The sequence below is a fragment of the Haliaeetus leucocephalus genome, unplaced genomic scaffold, assembly GCF_000737465.1.
Source record: "Haliaeetus leucocephalus isolate CR32 unplaced genomic scaffold, Haliaeetus_leucocephalus-4.0 Scaffold932, whole genome shotgun sequence".
Lineage (NCBI taxonomy): Eukaryota > Metazoa > Chordata > Aves > Accipitriformes > Accipitridae > Haliaeetus > Haliaeetus leucocephalus.
This window is the reverse complement of record NW_010973368.1, coordinates 10215179-10235541: the sequence shown is the minus strand read 5'-3', so window position 1 is coordinate 10235541 and position 20363 is coordinate 10215179. Positions and strand designations below refer to the sequence as shown.

At 42.5% G+C, this 20363-nt stretch overlaps 1 protein-coding gene across 5 annotated transcripts in view; it reads left to right on the top strand.

Moving 5' to 3' along the window:
- The window catches only part of FOXN3 (forkhead box N3), a 179619-nt gene that overhangs the window by 88515 nt on the left and 70741 nt on the right, over positions 1-20363 (top strand). For all 5 annotated transcript variants that reach the window (XM_010583813.1, XM_010583817.1, XM_010583816.1 and 2 more), the window contains exon 4: positions 13385-13449. In XM_010583813.1, the coding sequence (XP_010582115.1) occupies positions 13385-13449 (65 nt within the window). The remainder of the gene's footprint in view (positions 1-13384; positions 13450-20363) is intronic.

The following is a 20363-nucleotide window of genomic DNA, read 5'->3' as shown; positions in this document are numbered from 1 at the left end:
CCCCCCCATGATTTGTCAGAAGTTACATTAACACATGAAGAAAATATTTCTGCTTAATTGGTTGTAGTAAACGGATGCGCTATAAATTAATTGCCTCTTTAATGTTTAAAAGGTTACGTCCCATTCATTTTATGACTGATTAGTATCATTTCACTAGAATGAGCAAGCTTGAGGTCATCTGATGTTTGAAAAGCATAGTTTGTTACTTTCTGTGATTTGCTGCTTTAGAGGGCTCAAATGCTATCTGGGGATGTCAGGGTGTCAGTGTCTCTTTCTAAACACCAGTGAACCATAATTAATTGTTTCCTGTAATCTAACTCATTGATTTTCTATATTTGAGGTGATCCAAGGAACAGCTTTACTCCAGGGATTAATTACAGAGAGAGAGTGAGAGTGCACATACACTCATGAACATATTTTTGCTAGTTAATACTAATGAGGATTTTTTGCAACCGCGTGGCAGATACTGATACAACTGGCAGGAGAATTACACAGTATCTGACAGATAACCATGCCTACCCTTAGCAGCAACTTTTGGTGCCCACAAAGATTGTGGTCTCCATTAGTGAAATACCTCTGGTTTTGGTGTTGCCCACCAGCAGATGGACCTCCCAGAACCTCTTGGTTTGTCGAGGAGAGAGCTTGTGATCTCCTCCACTGGCTGTTAAACCAGAGCTGTTCAGCGAGGGGCACAGAGGATTGCTCAATTGTCATATTTGGTTTTATTCTTTAACTTTCTTGAGCTTTATCAAGAGCGAGTGAATGGCCTAAACTCTATCTCTAGGCTTCTGTGTTTTGGCACAAGGTTGTTACCTAACTGCTGCTTAGATATGCCATGCAGAAACAGTAAACTTAGATATTTGCAACTTTTTGTGACTTTTTTTCGTGTTCATAACGACTTTTTTCAACCTTCCCCGCATGAAGTCACAGCGGATAAAGCAGAAGTGTAGAAACCAGTATCTCATCACAAAAGCAATTGCCTGCCCACCTTCACCTTCCTTCGTACAGCCTTCACTTCTACACCTCTGCTTCCTGCTATGAATTCCAAAGTGAAGAGCAGAGTGTTTAAGCCCTGTCTTACTGAGTCACGTCCAATTTCTGCACCAACAGCTGAGGAGAAGCAGCAAACAGTGGAAAACTTAGACCACATCGTGGATTCCACCAGGGAAGCTGAGATTTGTTGAAATAACAATGCTGTTAGACAGTTCCTGGAAGAGTAGTCTCCTTCTTGGTAGAGATACAGCTTCATCAGTCGTATGAGGAATCGCTGGCTTAAAGGTAGAAGGGTGACTTCTCGCTGTAAATTATGTGAAGGTCAGCTTTTCTTTTCCTGAGTGAGTTCCTTCATTCGTGCAGGTAATATTGTAACTTGAGAGAATTATTAGAATATTACTAAGTACAATGTTAGTATTCTCAACAGGCTGAACAGCTGTTTGGAGAGGTAAGGATTAGGGATAAAGATGCACACTGAATTTTATTTCCCATTACAGGTAGGAGGTTTATTTTTCTGCTAAGATGAAAGTGGCTAAAGATAATTTAAAAATGAGTCAAAATGAAGTCCTCTGAGTATTTGTTTACAGTTAGATTTGCAGAAGGTGTGAAATTCATTATTTCATAGCTCTGCTTTGAAAATGTTAAGTAGAAGATACCGGGAGTTGGGTGCTGTGGTTATTGCTACTGTAAAAATAACTAGGAGTGCTCTTGTTCTGGAGACCAGAGAAGTACAGGTCACATGCAGTTCCCAACCACAGTTCAGTGGGACTTCTTCATTTTGGCAAAGGCTGTAAAGAGGGAAGAGACTTCTGCAGTGTAAATACCTGTGAGGTCTCATCTGCTCTGCCCCTTGAATTTGAGGCTTTGTTGAGTTGAAGACTTTTCTGGAATAAATGGAAAATTCCCATCTTCTCCTGATTGATTGGGCTGATAGCATAGAATTTAGTCAAACTTGTGCCAATTGCTTTAAATTTACTGTCCAGTGGAGGGCATATTATAATTCTGCTTTTAACTTCCCCTGCATACAACCTAAGGCATTTGGGATCCGTTCAGGAGAAACACTGAACTCTTGTAGGTGCAACTAATGTCAGTCAGTGAAGAGGAGCCCAAATACGATGGCAGTGTGGGTTGTCAGCAGGGGCCTGGAGCTGAGAAGTGGGGTGTCTAGGGGCTGGTCCTGATCTGCCGTGGGTTACTGGGACTTCTGGAGGTACGTTGTTATCTCTGTGTGTATGTTTCCCTTTCTGTGAATGGAAATGGTATCTCTATAGCTCTGTGGGTGGGAGGACTGATCTAGGTGATGTCTCTACAATGCTTCCTAACACAAAAAATACTGTATTCTCTTCCCTCTTTTGTTACATCTGTAGACCCAGACTGCAAGGTGAAACAGCCCAGTGTTAGGTGCTGTAGTTTCGTGTGTGTGTGTTGGTCTGTCTCTTCCCCCATCTCTAAAATACAGCTCTGAGTGCTTCAAACTGAGTAATCACAGGAATGTGAATGAGTGAAAACTGACAAATTTTGATACTCAATTTTTTATGCCTTAGCAATTTATTTCTAAAGATGTATCTTCAAGGATAACTTGATATTTATGCATTAAACTTTTGCACTGGAGATAGAAGCTCCCACAAACTATTGTTGTGGTTTAAGCCCAGCTGGCAACTAAGCACCATGCAGCCACTCACTCCCCTCATCCCCCCATGGTGGGATTGGGAGGAGAATCGGGAAAAAAAAAAAAGTAAAACTCGTGGGTTGAGCCAAGAATGGTTTAATAATTGAAATAAAATATCATAATAATAGTAATAATAGTAATGAAAAGGAAGATAACAAAAAGAGAGGGAAATAAAACCCAGGAAGAAAAACAAGTGATGCATGATGCAATTGCTCGCCACTTTGTGACTGATGCCCAGCCAGTTCCCCAAGCAGCGATCCACCCCTCCCAGCCAACTCCCCCCGTTTATATCCTGAGCATGATGTCCTATGGTATGGAATATCCCTTTGGCTAGTTCGGGTCAGCTGTCCTGGCCATGCTCCCTCCCAGCTTCTTGTGCACCTGGCAGAGCATGGGAAACTGAAAAGTCCTTGACTTAGGACAAGCACTACTTAGCAACAACTAAAACATCAGTGTGTTACCAACATTATTCTCATACTAAATCCAAAACACAGCACTGTACCAGCTACTAGGAAGAAAATTAACTCTGTCCCAGCTGAAACCAGAACAACTGTCTGTCATTCAACTTTTGAGCACCTTACACGCTGTGCAGTATGATCCTCAGGCACTGATCTTTTGGGGGATAAGAGTGTGACCATTGAATGCAGGACTCACATTTTTATGTGATATTCTGACATGTGCAGCAAATGTTTTGGTGTATGGCCTAGTGGCTGCAAATCTCTGCACACTCCTCTGCAGCAGTGCTGCAGAGCCTATAAGCACGTTAAGCTTTCCAGGGAAAAATACCCTCAGCATCTGGGAGAGGTTAGATGTTCCAGGGGAGAGGTTAAACATTCGTTTTGTCCTCTGCTGCTGTAATTCCAGAAGCCAGATTAGTTCTGAATCATCTGAACCACATTCATTCAAGATTAATGAGAAAGACCAAGTATGGAAAATTTCAGCTGGTAAGCGCCTTGGCTTTGAGCAGGTGGTGGAGGGGGAGTTCATGCTGGCAGCAGCCTGTGGGTCATGCTTAGTTTTGAGTTTCCTTAGTACTTAAATTGGTGAAATGGGGAATCGCACCACACTGGACAAGCAAGAATTTCAGCAAGCAATGTGAAGCATTTGGAGGGGGACTTAAAGGCCTCCCCTTTCTTTTTCCCATCTATTTCTGTTGCACTGCAGATCAGATTTGCCCTTTTGCATATGCACATGTTTATAATTTGTGCATGTTCAAGGTACGTTAGTGTCTTTAAAATTAACAAGCGGCATATTCTCAGTAATGGGTGACAAGCCATTCTAGCAGAGATGTGTGTTTGGTTAATCTCAAGTCCAATTGACTGACAGGCCATGGTTAAGCCATGGTTAGCAAGGTGAGTGGGAGCCTCATATAGAAAGTATTTATGAAATCCAGGCAGGTCTATCAGCAAAGCTGTTTGAAGTTCTGCAAAAATAATAAACGGAGAATTCGGGACTGGAATAACAGAAGTCAGTTGGGTGACCTTGGGCTTTTTAAAAATTTAATCAGTTTCAATTTGGGAGAAATGCTTCTTTTAGTAGAGCTTTACAGTGTTGTGCCTGGTTGGCAGCTCTGCGGGTCCACTGTGGTTTGGTTGCTCAGGTGGTCGGCATGGAAATTCTCTAGAGCCTTGTCTGTGCTGTAGCATTAAATATCAGAGCAGACTCATTACATGAAATTGAAAATGAAGGTGAGCCTAGATATAGGCAAATTGTTAGGAGTCATTTATTTTCTGGAATCTGAGATTAAAGACTTTTTTCCTTCCAGTGCAATTCTAATCAAGTAAAACCAAAACAGAAATGAACCTCTTCTTCCCCATCACTTGTTTTGCAACAAACGAAGGCTATCTTCAGAAAACTGGAGTGCTCCAGTTCTGATCTTGTGGAACATAAGAGAATCAAGCTTCTCCCCACTGGCCAGGTCAGCGTTTGATGCTGCTACAGCCCAAAAGAGGCCGTGGTCCTCTGTGGTCTCAGAGGCCAATGGCTGTCCGTAAATGGGATTTTCTATTCATCTGGGCTTCAGGGGACCGACCTGCCATGCCTGCATGAGCTGGCGCAGGCACGCTCCGTAGCACATGAGCAAGTTTAGATAACTGTGAAGTTTCCCCAGCCTGACAACCACCAGCTTTTCATCCAGTGATAGATAGTCTAGGAACCATTTAATAGCAGTTGTGAAATAAGGAGCAACACAGGACTACAGCATGTGAAGTAACCTGCAGTGTTTTTCCTTGCTTCAAAATAAGGAAAGCGGGAACAAATAACAACCCATGCACTAGAAGTGAGCTGTGTTGTTCCTTCTTTAACTACATGCACTTCAAAAGACTATTCCCTTACCTATTGTGTTGTTACTTAACAATTCCTTTTTCCTCCCAGAGTTATGTAGACTATGTCGATAAGAACGTATTTCTGTTTTTAACACAAAAGAAGAAAAAAAAAAAAACTGAGACAGAAAGGATGAAATGACTTGCCTGAAGTTACTGTGTGATTCAGTGGTAGAGGCAAAATTAGAACTGGAGGCTGATAGCCAGTATCTCCCAATTCCCAATGGAGACAAATCTTTTTTAATTAAAAGTAACATGTGACAGTTGTCTCACCATGACTTTTCAAATATATCTGGACTTTTTTCTATTTCAGTATTCAGCCTAGAATTAGAATGTGTTGGGTTTAACCCCAACTGGCAACTAAGCACCACACAGCTGCTTTGCTCGCTCCCCTCTGGTGGGATGGGGGAGAGAATCAGAAGGGTAAAAGTGAGAAAACTCATGGCTTGAGGTAAAGGCAGTTTAATAGGTAAAGCAAAAGCCATGCATGCAAGCAAAGGAAAACAAGGAATTCATTCACCGCTTCCCATTGGCAGGCAGGTGTTCAGCCATCTACAGGAAACCAGGGCTCCATCACTCATAATGCTTACTTACTCCGAACATCCCCCGCTTCCTTCTTCTCCCCCCAGCTTTATATGCTGAGCATGACGTCCTATGGTCTGGAATACCCCTGTGGTCAGTTGGGGTCAGCTGTCCCGGCTGTGTCCCCTCCCAACTTCTTGTGCACCCCCAGCCTGCTCGCTGGTGGGGTGGTGCAAGAAGCAGAAAATGCCTTGACTCTGTGTCAGCACTGCTCAGCAGTAATGAAAACATCCTTGTATTATCAACACCGTTTCCAGCACAAATCCAAAACATAGCCCCATACTAGCTACTATGAAGAAAATTAACTGTATCCCAGCCAAAACCAGCACATGTGTTCACAATAAATGTGTTAAAATATTTAAACATGGATTAGTGAGAAATTTGCATTTTGCACTGTGGCTGGCATACCTCAAATAGCCATCTCTTAAACAACTCTCTAGAAATTATGATGGTTTTATTTATTTAAAGAACAAATCCTCTGTTGTGCATGTATATTCAGCTCTTGGCAAAGACCAAAATTCTGGCTGAAGGCTACGGAGTCTCACCAAGGGGACAAGGCAGCTTCATGTATCATGTCAGCAGTGAGAGGAGTCTTTTGAGCACCACAGCAGAGTCATTGATGGGCTCCAAAAGACACACGACCATGTGGGTTTTTTTTGAAATCAGGAATTACCCTTTTTATCCCAAATTCTGAAAATTTGAGAAGATTTTTTTATCCCAGGTTTTTTTTTCTTTCTGTCCCTCTCTCTCTCTCTGTTTTCTTGCTTAATTACTTATTTTAAGTGGAGATAGTGGCAGGAGAATGGCTTTGGCTATTTGGAAAATGTAAAGATTTGGCTAACTTTCCACTTCATCCTTCAAAAACTACCATTAAATTTTATTTTCAGGCATTTTGTTCGTGAATAGCTTTCCCAAGCAACTTTTCTTTTGTCTTTAATAAAAATTTAGATATAATCCCTCTGGCAGTCGTGTCATATAGAAAACTCATTTAGAGTGTGCAAGAGATCAAAATTTTATTATTTGCTCAAAAATGTGTTAGACACCCTAGAGAAACCAGGAAAGACACCATCTAGGAGCTTAAAGTCTCAATCTCACATGTGGCAGTAAGTGAGAGATACTGAGAGACAATAAAAGAGGGAATTGCAGAGGAAAGAGAAGCATTACCAGAATATTAGATCAGCCTTCATAAATTAAAAATTAGTGTTGTGAATTCATAAATCGCTTTAAGAATAATGTTTTGTCAGTTCTGGAAAATTCGAGAAGATGGAGTAATGGGTTTATGTATTTAAAATCTCTGAAGTAATCAGTTTTCATTAAAATCAGGAAATACCTTAACACGTACCTTCTAGATATTTTTTAATGTATTGTCATTAGCCTAGGTTAGTAGAGGTTTTTTCCCTTTGATTGGAAAGGAAGCTTCCTTGCCTGTTGCTAGGTGATTGCTAATTGTGATATTAACTGCCAGCAAGCTGCTGGCAGGGATTATAAATTTTTTTTCCATGTTAACAAATCGCACGTGTTAGAGGTGCGGCAGTATCTAAATACTTCTGTATTGCTCAAAATTCTTAATGGGAGTGATAAATTCTTTAATAGAACTATGGTTATGTACCCAGGTGCAGAGCATTAACCCCTCTTTGCAGTGCAATAGTCTTGTTAGCCCCTGTCCAGTAATGGCATTAAAGTTGAGTGTAGAAGACTGAGCTGATATGGCAATAGAAGGATCTGAGCTCTGCTGTGCAAGCAGTGAAGAGCTGACAAGCGTTACAGGAGTCCTCAACCAGAACGAGATGCCGTCTGTCCCATGTTCACTCTGCAAGCTTGTGGCTGTGTGCTTTGGGACCGAGTGACCTCCTCCCGTGCCATCCAACAGCCGCTCTGCAGACCGTCTTTGTGTAGCGTGGGAGCCAAGAAGGCTGCTTGTTGCTGTAGTGATGAATATTTCTCATGCCTTACACAGGGTGACTGCCGTAATGAAGTACTATGCATCTTTCAGCATCAAGGGATGCTGTATTCCCACAGAAGTATACTGTTTAAAAGTTTTTTCTCACTTACCACCCCATCCTAAATTTACTTCTCAAGGAATGGTAAAAATTATGATTTTCCAGCTTATTTGGACATCCATTTATATACCTTATGGTAGCAGTCTTGAGTCCAGCTTGCATCAGGAGCTGAATGTACTTGTCAGGAGCATCCTTCCCTCCTGCCACTGGATACAGGGTTTCATGGGCTCCAGCCAGATAAAGGCATCTACAGCTATTGTTATCTCAGCAGCTTGAACATAAGAATAATTGTGGTTTAGTTGCTTTTCAGAAACTTTCGGAGGTGGGTTTCTATACCTACAAGATGCTCTTTGACAAAATGGTTTGTTGTTTCTAGGTTTGGTGTCCTTGATATTTCCTTCAGTTCACTGTTCATCAGAGGTGTAGGTGAGAGTTGCAGTGAAGTATTTTGTGCTGTGGGTGGTTGGTAATGGATTACTTGCAGCGAGGGTACAGCGATGCCTGCCTTCCGTTCATCTGGCAGCTGCAGCTTCTGCTCCTGGGAATTTTCAGTTGTATTGCTGACCTGATAACTGCCATCGACCCCAGGGCAAAGGGTGGTGATCGCAGTGAACTGGGTGCTCTCCTGTCCACTCGTTCTGCATTACTGGGAACTTACTGTGCTCGTCAGGAGGGGAAGAGTTGTATTTCTTCCTGCCACACCTTTTTGCAAACTCCATGGGCTGAGCTGCATGCAGAGGCGCTTCAGTCGATCTTCTTTGGCTTGTGCTCATCATTTTTGCCACGAGTAAGGGCTAGAGAGGGGTCTTCTGTGTCACTGCAGCCTGTTTGTTTTTGGTCTAGCAGCTGTTTGCTTACTGCAGGCTCTGTGTTGGGTATACTGTGTGCAACTGCTTGTTAGCTTGCAGCTGACCCCGTTCATGGTTCTATCCCTTACCGAGCTGTCTTGCCCTCTCCTCTAAGCTTTCCCGAGAGCCAGGGTGTACTTTGGCACCAGCTATGCCCCAGCAGCTGAGCCCACCACCTCTTGGCTGTGGTGGGCTGAGCTATGTGTGGAGCATCTTCCCTGCCTGAGCCTTCCTTCTTCTGGCTCTTAGCTTCAGGGGCCTTTGACTTGTGTGTTTGGGGGGGGGGGGGGTGCCTTTTTTGTTTTTTTTTCCCCCTTTCTTTGTCCTCCTGTTTACCATCACCCTCTGGACATATTTGGTAACACAGTCATTGGCCTATATTTATTGCCTTTCTTCTGTGTTTTCATCATCCATTAATTGTGGTGTGTAGTACCACACAATTGAATTTGTTTTGAATTTTTAGTTGTTTGGTGTTTTTAAATCTACTAATCAGGCCTCTCTGACAAAGAGGCCTGTGAGAGTTTTTGGCATAGTTGTGAAATACTGCAACTGTGAGAGAGAATTCATACCCTGGCTTTTTTTGAGTGCTTGGCTTTAAGAACTGCAGTCTCCTTGCTCTAATGTGAATTCCAGAAGACAAAGGATTTGTATTTCCTTTTTTAAGTCTTTTGAAGCCTATGCACCTTTTAAAGATTTTTATAAATCCGTGGCTTACATTTTGGTAGAAATATTGAAGCGGGGGGGGCTCACATGCGTTATTGCTTCTGTATGCCCTGGGAGCTCCTGGTTGGGCTGGCCGGCTGCCACGAACCCTCACTGGCTGGCCAGCCAGCCTTCACATCGGCCTGGTTTCCAGCACAAGTGGTATCCAAATCAACACATTCGCATGGAATGTTTTAGATTTCAGCAAAGCAACATTTTCCTATGGAAAAGCCTGCCCTCAGAAAAATCCCTGCTAGCTCTTGGTCAGGCAGCTTCCCATGCCTAGGGCCCTACAGCGTGACGAAGTTTCCTACTGGTTGTGTCATCAGAGGAGAAACAGTATATCGCTTGCCTTGAGTGGAAATCGAGTTCCACTCGTTGTTAAAAATCGATAGTGAATTCCCGGGAAGGGTTGGGTTTGATCAGGGGTGGCTCCTAGCTCCATTTATCTCATTTCACACAAGCAGATGCTCACGGGTTAAACACTGTTAGTCGTCAGTTCTCTCAGCTGCTGGTTTTCAGCAAGCGTGTGAATACTTCATTTGCTCCCTGTGGTGGTGCATGGATGCTGCAGTGACAATGACTGTGCTTCAGAGAGAGGTGGATTCTGCACTGGACGGACATGAACTTGCACCCCTGGATCCTGTTTTATGCGTTTGCTACAGACACTGTTGCAGCTTGGATAGCCCTTTGCTTGTAACGACAATATTTTCTGCAAATCAAACCAACAGTCCTTGACAGGTAACTGCTGGTGTTTCACATGTCGTCTTGGCCATAAACTATGCTAATTCATGTTCTTTCAAGTTGTTAATTTGAAATCTCAGGTCTTTATGATTGATCCAAGTCCATCTTTCCCTGCCCCCCTGCCAAGTGCCCTGTGGTGGGAGTTAAGTCAGTCCAAACCTGTGCATAATGAAAATGTGTTAGGCCACAAGTTTCTTTGCACTGATATAAGAGTTCAAACTAGTTACTGCTTTTCTTCTAGTAGGTGTGTGGGGATTTATTAGAAATTAAATGTTACTTTAGTCAGTTTGTTTAGTTCATAAGTTTGGGGAAAAACTCTGCCATCGATAATGCTAATTGCATAAATATTAATCTTACAGCATGTACTGATTATAAAAGGAAATTCTAAAACCAGATTTTGCATTTTTATTTTGCCTAAATATGGAATATGCTGTTGCTTCTATAGGACAACCAGCCACTTTTCTCCAGTAGCTTACAGACTACACTGAAGAAACAATTTGTTTGAAAAAACACCTGGGATGGACCAAATATTTTATTATAGATGGTCTTCAGAAGAATGAACTTCTTCAAATGGTTTCTTAATGTGGAACAGGGAGGAAGCAGCTTTTGAACACTTTAAAGTGAGAGATAGTTTAACTCTGTCATTTCTCAACTTGAAGTATGTTTTAATAATTAATACCATCTGAGACTTCAAGTGCAAAAGTTTGGGAACAGAAAGAGAATTTATCCAACACAGATCAGACATAGCTAAACTTCAGCAAAGCCCTGCAAACACAGAAGTTTGTTGTTTGAAGGGCTTGACCAGTTGCTGCGGTACATTATTTACATGCCTGAATTCCTTAGCTTCCTTCCCTGGGAAGGCACAGTTAATTTTTTCAGTTCATGTGGGTTTGTGCTGAATCAAATGGAGTTTTTTATGAGAGCCTTGGGCCTTTTTTCAAGTTGGAAAATAAGATAAATCACTATGGCTTTGTTTCTCTAGTGGAGACATTTTGTCTATTCAAATATATATGCTTTTCCCTCTCTTCTCTTTAACCCTCTTCCACCCACATACAGGCATACGTCAGCCTGGGAGTAAATTTTTTCTATGGCTTCATTTCAGAATTTCACCATTTTTTTCTTGGGGTTTTGAAAGGTATATAGTTGCCATGCTGTGATTTCTGATTTCTGTGGCAAATATGTACAGTATGAAGACTACGCTATGGGTTTCCACTTGTAGTTTGATGGGTCCTGTCCCAGAGATTATCCTGGACTCTGATGCGCTATAAAACTGTGAGCCTGTCCTACAGGAGTGTGAATGCCCTCAACCGCTCTTGACCTTCATGTGAGTTGAGGAGCTACACTTGAAGAGCTGGCGCTTACTATAAGGAATGCAAACAATTGGTTACATTAAGCCCTATGAAGTGAGCGTGTGTATTCAGATGAGCGCATGCCCCAGCACACTCCAGCACTTACAAATGTAGACCTACTTAACTTCTTTTTGGCCATTTTGCGCTCTCTCTCTCTCTCAACTCCCCTTTTTGTTCAGGAGTATTGAAGGCTTTTATTACTCATGTAATTGCTTTGGATCCTTTTACAGTCTGTATTTTAACACAGTGAAGTTTTTATACGTTAGCACAAGAGTCTCTGCAGAATAATTGTGAAAGCAGTGTGTTTTTTTATATATGGCATTTTATCAGAACTTTGCTAATGCTGTCAATGTAATAGACAACATCTGTTTTCATTTCATTGCATTTTGCGTAGCGGTAGTCAACTCAAGAGGAGACAAAAGTAACTTTGAACAGAAATGGCGTGTGGGGCTTGGTTCACGATTTGCATCCAAAGAGGAAGCTGGATTACCTTAAAAAAGCAGAGTGCCTTACAGTAATCTTAGCGAAGGATATTTAGTCCCTTGCTTTTAATTTGTGCTTGAATTTGGGCATAGGGCAGTTATTTATATATTGATGGCATAGTTTCATGCCATCGTGATACTAATGTCAATAAAAGCTGAGTACATTAAAATACCTATGGTTGTCTTCAAGCTTTAGAGGGCTCTGAAACATGTTTCATGACTACAGGAACGACCCCCCTGGCAATCTGTCTCTTCCACCTGCCTTGACAGCACTGCTACAAATCTTTTCCATGTTTTTAGGTATTTCCCCATGGTACTGTGCTTTTAAAATACTTGCTGTGCCTCAGCCCTCGGATGCGACCAGTGAACTCCTACAGGTAGTGCCTCCCCTGGCGAGGACTCCCCACGCAGCAAGAGCAGCAGCAGCGGTGGCACGCTGGCTCTGGGCAGCACCGCCTGTGGATTTCCCCGGGGAGGGCAAGCTGTGCCCTGGTGGAAGGAGGGGTGCACGTGGCCGACGGTCCTCTGCGCTGTTAAGAAAAGAGCAAGGTTGGCTTTTATGTCCGGGAAGTTTGGTCCTTCTGCCGACGGACGCGGCTGCGGGGCAGCCGCCGCAGGAAGGAGAGCTGTTCTGGTGTGGTGGTGTGGGTGCCGCGGTGCTCCGGTGCCTTTGCGGGAGAGGGGGGGCGCGGGCGGCCGTAAGGCCCTTCCTCACAGCCTCCCCGCTTCTCCGACCCGCCGACACCGCGGGTTGTTGGAGCGGGTGCTCCACAGTCCTGTTGCCCGCAGCACCGTGGGGCCGCTCCGAGGCAGCGAAGGAAACAAGGTTTAGAGGATCATCCCGATCTTGCCTCCTCTTCCTCCTCTTCCCTTTCCTGAGTTTGAATCCGTTCTTCGCCTGCAGCCACGCTTGTCACAGGAGAGGCCTGTCGGAGGCCGTTCTCTTCGGGCAGCCTCTGCGCGAGCAGGAGGCGAAGCGAAAGAGGGAGCTGGCGGTGGCCCGAGTTCGGGGAAGGGCTTTGGGGCAGGCGGGCGCTCGCGGGCGGCAGGTGCCCCAGGGCCGGCCGTGGCCGCCACCCTGCCGGGGGTCTCGCGGGAACCGTCAGGGTCACCAAGCAGGCGCGCGCAGCGGAGGCCGAGCTTCGCTAGTGCTGGTGCTCGCGGGACAGCTCGTTGAGCTGTGTCTTCTCTGATGCGGCAGGTGACCTCTGCGTGTGAGCGGGTTTGGTGGGCGAAGCGCTCTGGTGGAAGCACAGAAGCCGCCCGGTGTCTGGCCAAGGCTTTTCTGGGTTGATGTGTTAGCCGGGGTTGTTACGGCTGAGTAGAAGCCATAAAGCATTTGGGTTTTTAGCAGATGGCTTTGGGAAAAGGCGTATATGTTGCTGTACTGAGAATTCAGTAAATATTTTTGACATTGATTTGAGGGGGTTTTTATTATTTATTCCAAATTGCTTTTTTCTCTCTTCCTCTAAGAGAGTGTGGGCGTGTGCTTTGCTGAGGAGTGAATGTGAAGAGAAAGTGAATCTTGAATCAAATTAACCTATTTTTAACGTGAAATTGTAAACCCTTGCTTGAACGCAAAATGCCATAACGTTACATTAGCTTTAAACCAAAATGGAATTAATGCAAATAGTAATTTATAATTGATTAATGTAAATGAGATCTTCTTTACACTTATTTCTTATTACCTCTAGCACATCAGGTCCACCCATTTGGCCAGCAAGCACCTTTTTCAAGAGAAATGGAGCCCTTCTACAAGGTAGGTGATGGATACTACATCTTGGAGTAATTGTTCTGCTTAACAAATACCTCTTGCAAATTGCACAGCTTTTGTAATACTCGCTGGGCAAGAAGTAACCAAATGGTTTTTGTTTCCTTTAACCTGTCTCCTTTATTGCGCATCTGGTGCCTTGAAAATGACAATTTACTACATGCAGTGAGTGTAGTCTGTGAAAGTTGCTGCTTTTTTTCTTTCCTCAGATTATTAATTTGCTTACTGTAAAATATGGCAAAGGGTGGCTTTTTTTTTTCCTTTGTGTGGATAAAGAGTGCCCAGAAAGAAATGTTCCAGGAATACCACTTTTAGTTCTGTGGATGAAGTGAGGTTGTTCTTTGAGGGAGATCCTTTCTTTCACTCCCTAATTGTGCTGGTAGCAAAATGTGCCCAAAGGTAGATAGTGGTGTTGTAGTGGGGAAAACAGTGGCAGAGTATTTGTCTCAAGAAACCTACCATGTTTAATGGTGCTTATATTCATAGAGGAATATTAAATATCTTGCTTCCATTGGATGGACAATATAAACAGAAGCTGTATGACTGCAGTTGTAATAGGTGAAGTTCTTCAGTCTATCTTACCAGATTTCTTAAAATCATTATTCACTGCTGAGTGTGTTTATATTTCTGCCATAGAACTACTATCGCTCTTAATGGAAGTGTCTTGGGAACACAGATGGCTGTCTCTCCAGACTGCATGCATTTGTCTCTGGTGCAAAAGTAACTTACACCATTTAGGATGATTTTATGGTCTTTGCAAGTATTTGTCCATGAAGTGTCTGTTTTGTGTTCATTCTCATGGTGCCAAGAGTTTTCTGGCCTTCTTTCTGGCAGAAAATGCTGTATAATGTTCTCCGGAACATTTATCCAAATCACCTAGGATGGAGCCTTACTCACAGCTAGGCTCACAAGCAAGTAATTGGCAGGCAGTACTGCTCACCTTCCACACACCAAAGTAATCCAGCATCTGTAGTTTAGCGGAGAATATTTTTCAACTGATTCCTTGCACATACTTAGGAATTTGCATCATTCTGTTATCTAATATATATACTGAGATTTGTTCAAACAAATTTTAATTACATTAAAGCATTCAGATTATTTCTTAACACTAGGAGGTGGTATAAATTGTAGAGTTTGGCAGCTTTTGGCTTTAGTCTTGATGGGATAGACCTGCTACCTTTGCAGTCCTTCCTAATGTAAAGATTTAGAGTTTTTAATATTTTTTTTTGGTAAAGAACAAAAGAAACTGTTGTGAATGGATGTGCTTGATTCGTTTTCAGTTGTTCAACAATTCTGCTTTTAAATGTGTACCTGCACATACACAGTCTTCATAATTTGAGTTCATAAAATGTAAACTATTCTGTCAAGTCTGTATGGCACAAATGTTTTACCCCTTCTTATGATGCAAGATATTCAGGAATTAAGAACAACTCTTTTGTAATCCTTCCTATCTCAGTTGTTGCTAAAAGCCTTTTCCCAATAAAGAATAGTATGCTGTTCTCCACCCTCTTCTCATCTGCCCTCCTCTGCCTTCCCAATTGGGAAAAAAACCTAAAAGCCCAAAACATTTCAGCATATTAAAGAAATAGAGAAAAAGAGATGACTACCTTTTCAAGCAATTAAAAAAGCCTAACAGACCTTTAACTGAGTTGGCATTCTGCGTTGCCATTTCAAGTGGAAAACCAAGCCAATTTGAACTCTAATATGCATGATATGACTGAGGTTGGAAGGATGAGAGAGCATGAAGAAAAACCTCAATAAAGTAATTTTTTAATACTTCCTGGGTTTAATTTTAAAAAGAAAATAACCAAGCCTTTGTTTTTTTTCTTTCTGTCTTTCATTGTTCCCTACAATAAGCTGTTTCACATACAGGCTTCAGCAGGTTGTATGGAAATAGTGCATCCACCTCTTTGCTGCTTCTGACTGTCTTTTTCCAAAAGACCTGTGTAGAGGAATGCTAGCGGGTGCAGGGAGGTGTGAGATGAGGGGGTGGAGAGGTTTGTCGAGTCCTACCTTACATGCCCATCTTAAGTATTTTTTTCCAGTGCTTATATCCAGCTTCATGCAAACAGGAGAATGAAAAATTGACTCAATTATTGGTTTCAAGTTATAGTACTGCCTTTTGATTAGCAAAAGTTTAGGTAACAAAGGGATTTTAAATTATTTTTACTTGATAAATGTTTTGCTGCATTTGAAAAGAATGTTCAGGAGTGTTATAGACAATAATACAGAATAGTTCTGAAATTTTAGTAAATGTGATATTCATGTGCACTTGTCACACCTCATTTCTTCTGAGTTGTTAAGGAAAATGCTCATTTTCTGGTCTGGGGAATGAAGAGAAAAAAATTCCGTAATGTAAGTCGTACTTTTTTTAGCCAAGAAAGACTTGTAGATGCTCCTAGTTTCCATTCATTTTATATCTGAACTATTTGGCAAAGTAATCTTAACCATTGTAAAGCATTTAACATATCTCTCCAGAGAAAGTGACTGAGAAACCAGTTATCTGTGTACCTCAAAATAGCAAAGGAAGAGAAAGGGAAGCTAAAATTCATTGGCGCTATTCTGTGGCCTTAATGTCTTTGACATGAGCAGGATTAATTCTGTGTTCCTTTCTGGCTATCTTTGCTTGTACTTTGTTGAAGAATTTTGAACAAAATATTTATATGCCCTTTTCTTTTTGCCTATGATTTTATTAGATACAAGACAGCTACCTCAGTTTCTTTTTGAGGATCATGGTACTGTTGTTCCTAGCAATAACTCTCTAATCAAAACAAAGAAACAATAAATTGACTTTTTGTGTTGAGTAAGTCACCTGCTCAGGTGCTTTTTGAAATGTTGAGCTCCTCCTACTGGGTAAGGATTGCTCCTTATATCCTCGTGTTCTTTGGTCTTCTCATGAAGTCCCATGCAGAGCTTAATATAGGTAGGACCTTCACCTTACCAGACTCTGATACCTTCTCTCAAAACTTACTTGTACCTCTGTGGATATTGCTGCATTCCAGCCTTCAGGATTCCCAGATAAAACAGGTTTTTGCTCTTACTGCTTTACTTTTGCTGTCGGTTTTTGTAACTTGTTATTGTACGTACGTGTTTTTGTTTCAAATCTTGGCTTAATTTTTTTAAACTTTCTATATGGAGAGCCTTTGTTCCCACTGTTTTTTCTGTTCTCAGCTGTCATAACACATCAATTTTTATTTAATAAAATATATGACAGAAAAAAGTCTTTACAGTGCAAAAGGTTTAGACGTATTCTAAACTCTTCAGGAACTTGTGCTGGGTGAGATAGGTGGGGACATAATTACATTAACTTCAAGACCTTGAAACTAATGCATTGTGTTCATATAAGGTCAGTTTCATTGTCTCTGCTCTGGTCTTGGGTGTTAAGCTCATGTTATAGACTTGAGGATGCAGTTGCTCACAGATCAATGGTAATAATAGAACTATTTTGCTCTCAAGGTACCTAACATTCTCCCTGCATAAATTAAAAATACATTTGCAAGTTAACTTTTAGCAGCAGTCCTATAAATTCCAGCTGTTGAGTGCCACCTGTAAGATGTAACTGGACTGTGGAGGGTTTGGAGTTTGTTTCTTAAAGATAAAACTTTCATTTTGAGGAAAAAAAATACCGAACTTACCACTCTATTTTTGTTTTATTTGCCCTCACACTAAACTAAATGCAACGTATTACTATGTCGTCTTTTATTGAATTTGTCCTGTCCTGAGTTGCAAGGAAGCATATGTAGAAGGTGGTTGTGGGTGTAATTACAGCTGGCACAGAAACAGAGCGCTGTGCAGTGAAAACAGTGATCTGCATCTGCTGTTGCTGCTGCAGTGGGGATTGAAATGAGTGCAAGAGCTGCAGGAGTTGCCCCAGAAGATGTGAGAGCCCCATGACTGGGCAGTGGCTGACACAAAACGCCTCCCCTCTGGCTTACAGCAAGTACGCGTCTGCCAGACTTAATGCCATTCTTGGGTAAGTTTCCCGAGTTTCTAGTCAAAGCGTGGCAGAAGCAGGCCCTCATGGTAGCAGAGTTAGTGATTAGGGAAGGGAAGTGAACCTGGGTCATCCAGTCCCTATTGCTGTTGGAGCTGAAAACAGAGGTGGCCCTCATCACTGTGACTAAATGGTCCACCTTGGATTGCTGCTTCCAGCAGTTCCCAACCAACTGGAGGTACAAACATCCTTGCCGTGCTGTCTGCTTTCTTCTGTGACCAAAGTCCTACACTTCCTCTTCTGACGATCAGTACAGTTTAAATCTGCTGCCTGTGGATGTTAAATCAAAGATATGAGCTCTTGCTCCAGAGATCCTGCAGACCTGGACTCACACCTTTGAACAGGATTGCAGCAGTCAGTGAACTGAGTCCAGACTGCATGGCTTTCCTTTCAAGCCATGATTCTCTTTTAATTAGGATGGAAAAAAAGATTGGTAAAAATCCCTTCCCATTCACAGAACACAGGAGGGGAGGAGTGAGGAGTCGCGTGTGGCCTCCAGTCCCTCTTGGCTGAGGGAGCCTGAGAAAGGAGGGATTGTCTTTCCCAGACCTCACAAGCTGCTTTGTTCACTCTCTACCATTGGCTGCAGGGAACAGGCATCCTCATGCTCCAGAACAGAGCAAGCGATACGATGCTAACATGGGGATGGCTTGCCCTCTTCTTTGGGAGAGCACTGTATGAGACACTTTCATCTCTGACTGATGTTTCCAGCAGCCCATGTGTGATCTGCCTTGGTCCAACTGCCATAGCTGTAGCTGGCACTGCCTGTGAGGAGCTCTGGCAGGAAAGAGTTGGAAGACATTGTCTTCACTGGGTCAGGTATCACCAAAATCAGCATGAGACAGTGACTCTGCAGTTCGTTGCAGAGCAGAGATGGAAACCCTGGGCACTGCTGCTGCATCAGTCCTTGATGCCCTCAATCTAAGATGGTGGCTTTCACATGTTAGTGTACTGACATCTGATACCTGACCATAACGTGAGATTTTAAGGAAATTGCCAAAGCACACAGATCACTTTATTCTTGGTTGAGAATGGTGATTTATTTGAGAGAGCAAGAAAATTGCATCCCTAATTCAGAAAGTTTATTTTGTACGAAATGTGGACAGACCAGACCTGAGAAATCCTACGTAAAAGGATGGGTAACCAGCTCGTTTATGAACATGTGCACACATTTGTACAGAGATCTTTTTCTTCTCTAGTAAGCTTGAGAATCCTTGAAATGACCAAACAGGCTGTTTAATCCATTGTCCATTGAGTAGTTGTAAGAAATGAGAGCAGATTTGGGACTTCACATTTCCAAGTGTTAGCTATTAATAGAGGTGCTTGTTCAGGTGGAAGTAAGCCACCGGGCAGGAGGCAGAAAAGGGGCAACTGTTTCTGGTTTCCCTTGAGAAGGCTAAATTAGAATCATTTGCTCTTATAAATGAAGATGTTCAGCCTGCGTTTTCATGTTAATAGTGACATGAGGATAAAAATATAACAACAGCAGGGAATGGTTTCTTTGAACAACAGGTATTGTCCATCCAAGCTACTCAGTCTTTTCTCTGGAGAGGTCTGGGAGGAGTTGTTCTCATTACCTTCAAGATGGAAGTTGACAACAAGTTCACAAAGAGGAGATGCCTATGTGCATGCAGCCACATGCATTTGCTCTCTAATAATGTGAACAATTGGGATGTGTTTGTCAGCGCCTACCAACAAATACCTGAGGGCCCCTGCAGGCATAGTGGGCTTCTTTCTTCTGGTGGAAATTCAGTTCACCTGCTCTTTCCACTGCATGAGCAGGACAGGTGCAAGTCCTGGGCATGTCGGGGAGAGGTGCAGCCCTTCCAGGAACACAAGGTATCCATACCTGCTGGTGCTAACGGGGGTGAGAAGAGGAGGAGCAGGGGAGAGCTGAAAGACAAGAGGATTCAGTAAGTCTCATGTGCATTTAACTTTCAGAATTGCATGTCTTAACACCTCAAAAGAAAACCAAACTTGGAGAGAAATGCTCTGTTTTCTTCTACTACCTAGAGGTGCAAACAAAAACCAACCTGGCAAGGTAGCATATATATTACAGATAATTTAATATTTTGTAATACTTTAATGATGACCGTAAGGAGAAAGGCCAAAAGAAATGCAAGACAGTCCAGACTTAGGTGCTGTGATCTGTAACAGAATCTTGGGCAAGACCCTTATGCCCAAATCCAACTAAACATTGTTTCCTAATGTGCATTTGGATGTCTCGCGATCCCCAACAATCTAAATACTTTTTTTGCCTTGGGCTTATAATTCCTTGGTTTTCTGCTCTGTGAAATGAGGATAATAATAGTGGTTCTCACTGCCCTGAGCTGTCAGTCTACAAAATATTGGCTCTGTATCATATTCCAATCCTCCACTAATGGGAAAACCTTAAACAGGGGCAACCTAACTGTGAAAAGCAACAGTGCTGTTTGTTATCTTTTGCAGGGATGTGTGGTTTAGATTTTGGGTGGGTTTTTTTCCCATTGAAATTTCAATTAAGCTCCTTACTCTTAGAGATGCACTATAAGAAATTGGCTGTTTAACTCCATAAATGACTGTTTTGTATGGAGATCTGGGGTTTTGAGTGTCCAGATTAGTTCCAATTTGGTTGCTTTCATCAGAAGAGCACCAAACTTTTTGACTTCACCATGTTTTATCTTCAAATTTTGCTTCTCCAAGCTCCCGTTCCACCCTCTTTGAAACTGTGGTGACAGTCATGCTCTATGTTTGCTGGTGACTTGGCTTTGGTCAACCAATTTAATGAACAGCAAAGCTACTATGTCTCCTTGTTACAATAAATCACTCTTTATTCACGTGGCATTATTATTTAAATCAGCTTTTTTTTTTTTCCTCTCCCCGCCCCCCCCCCCCCCCCCCTCCCCCCCTCTCCCCCTCAGCGGACCCT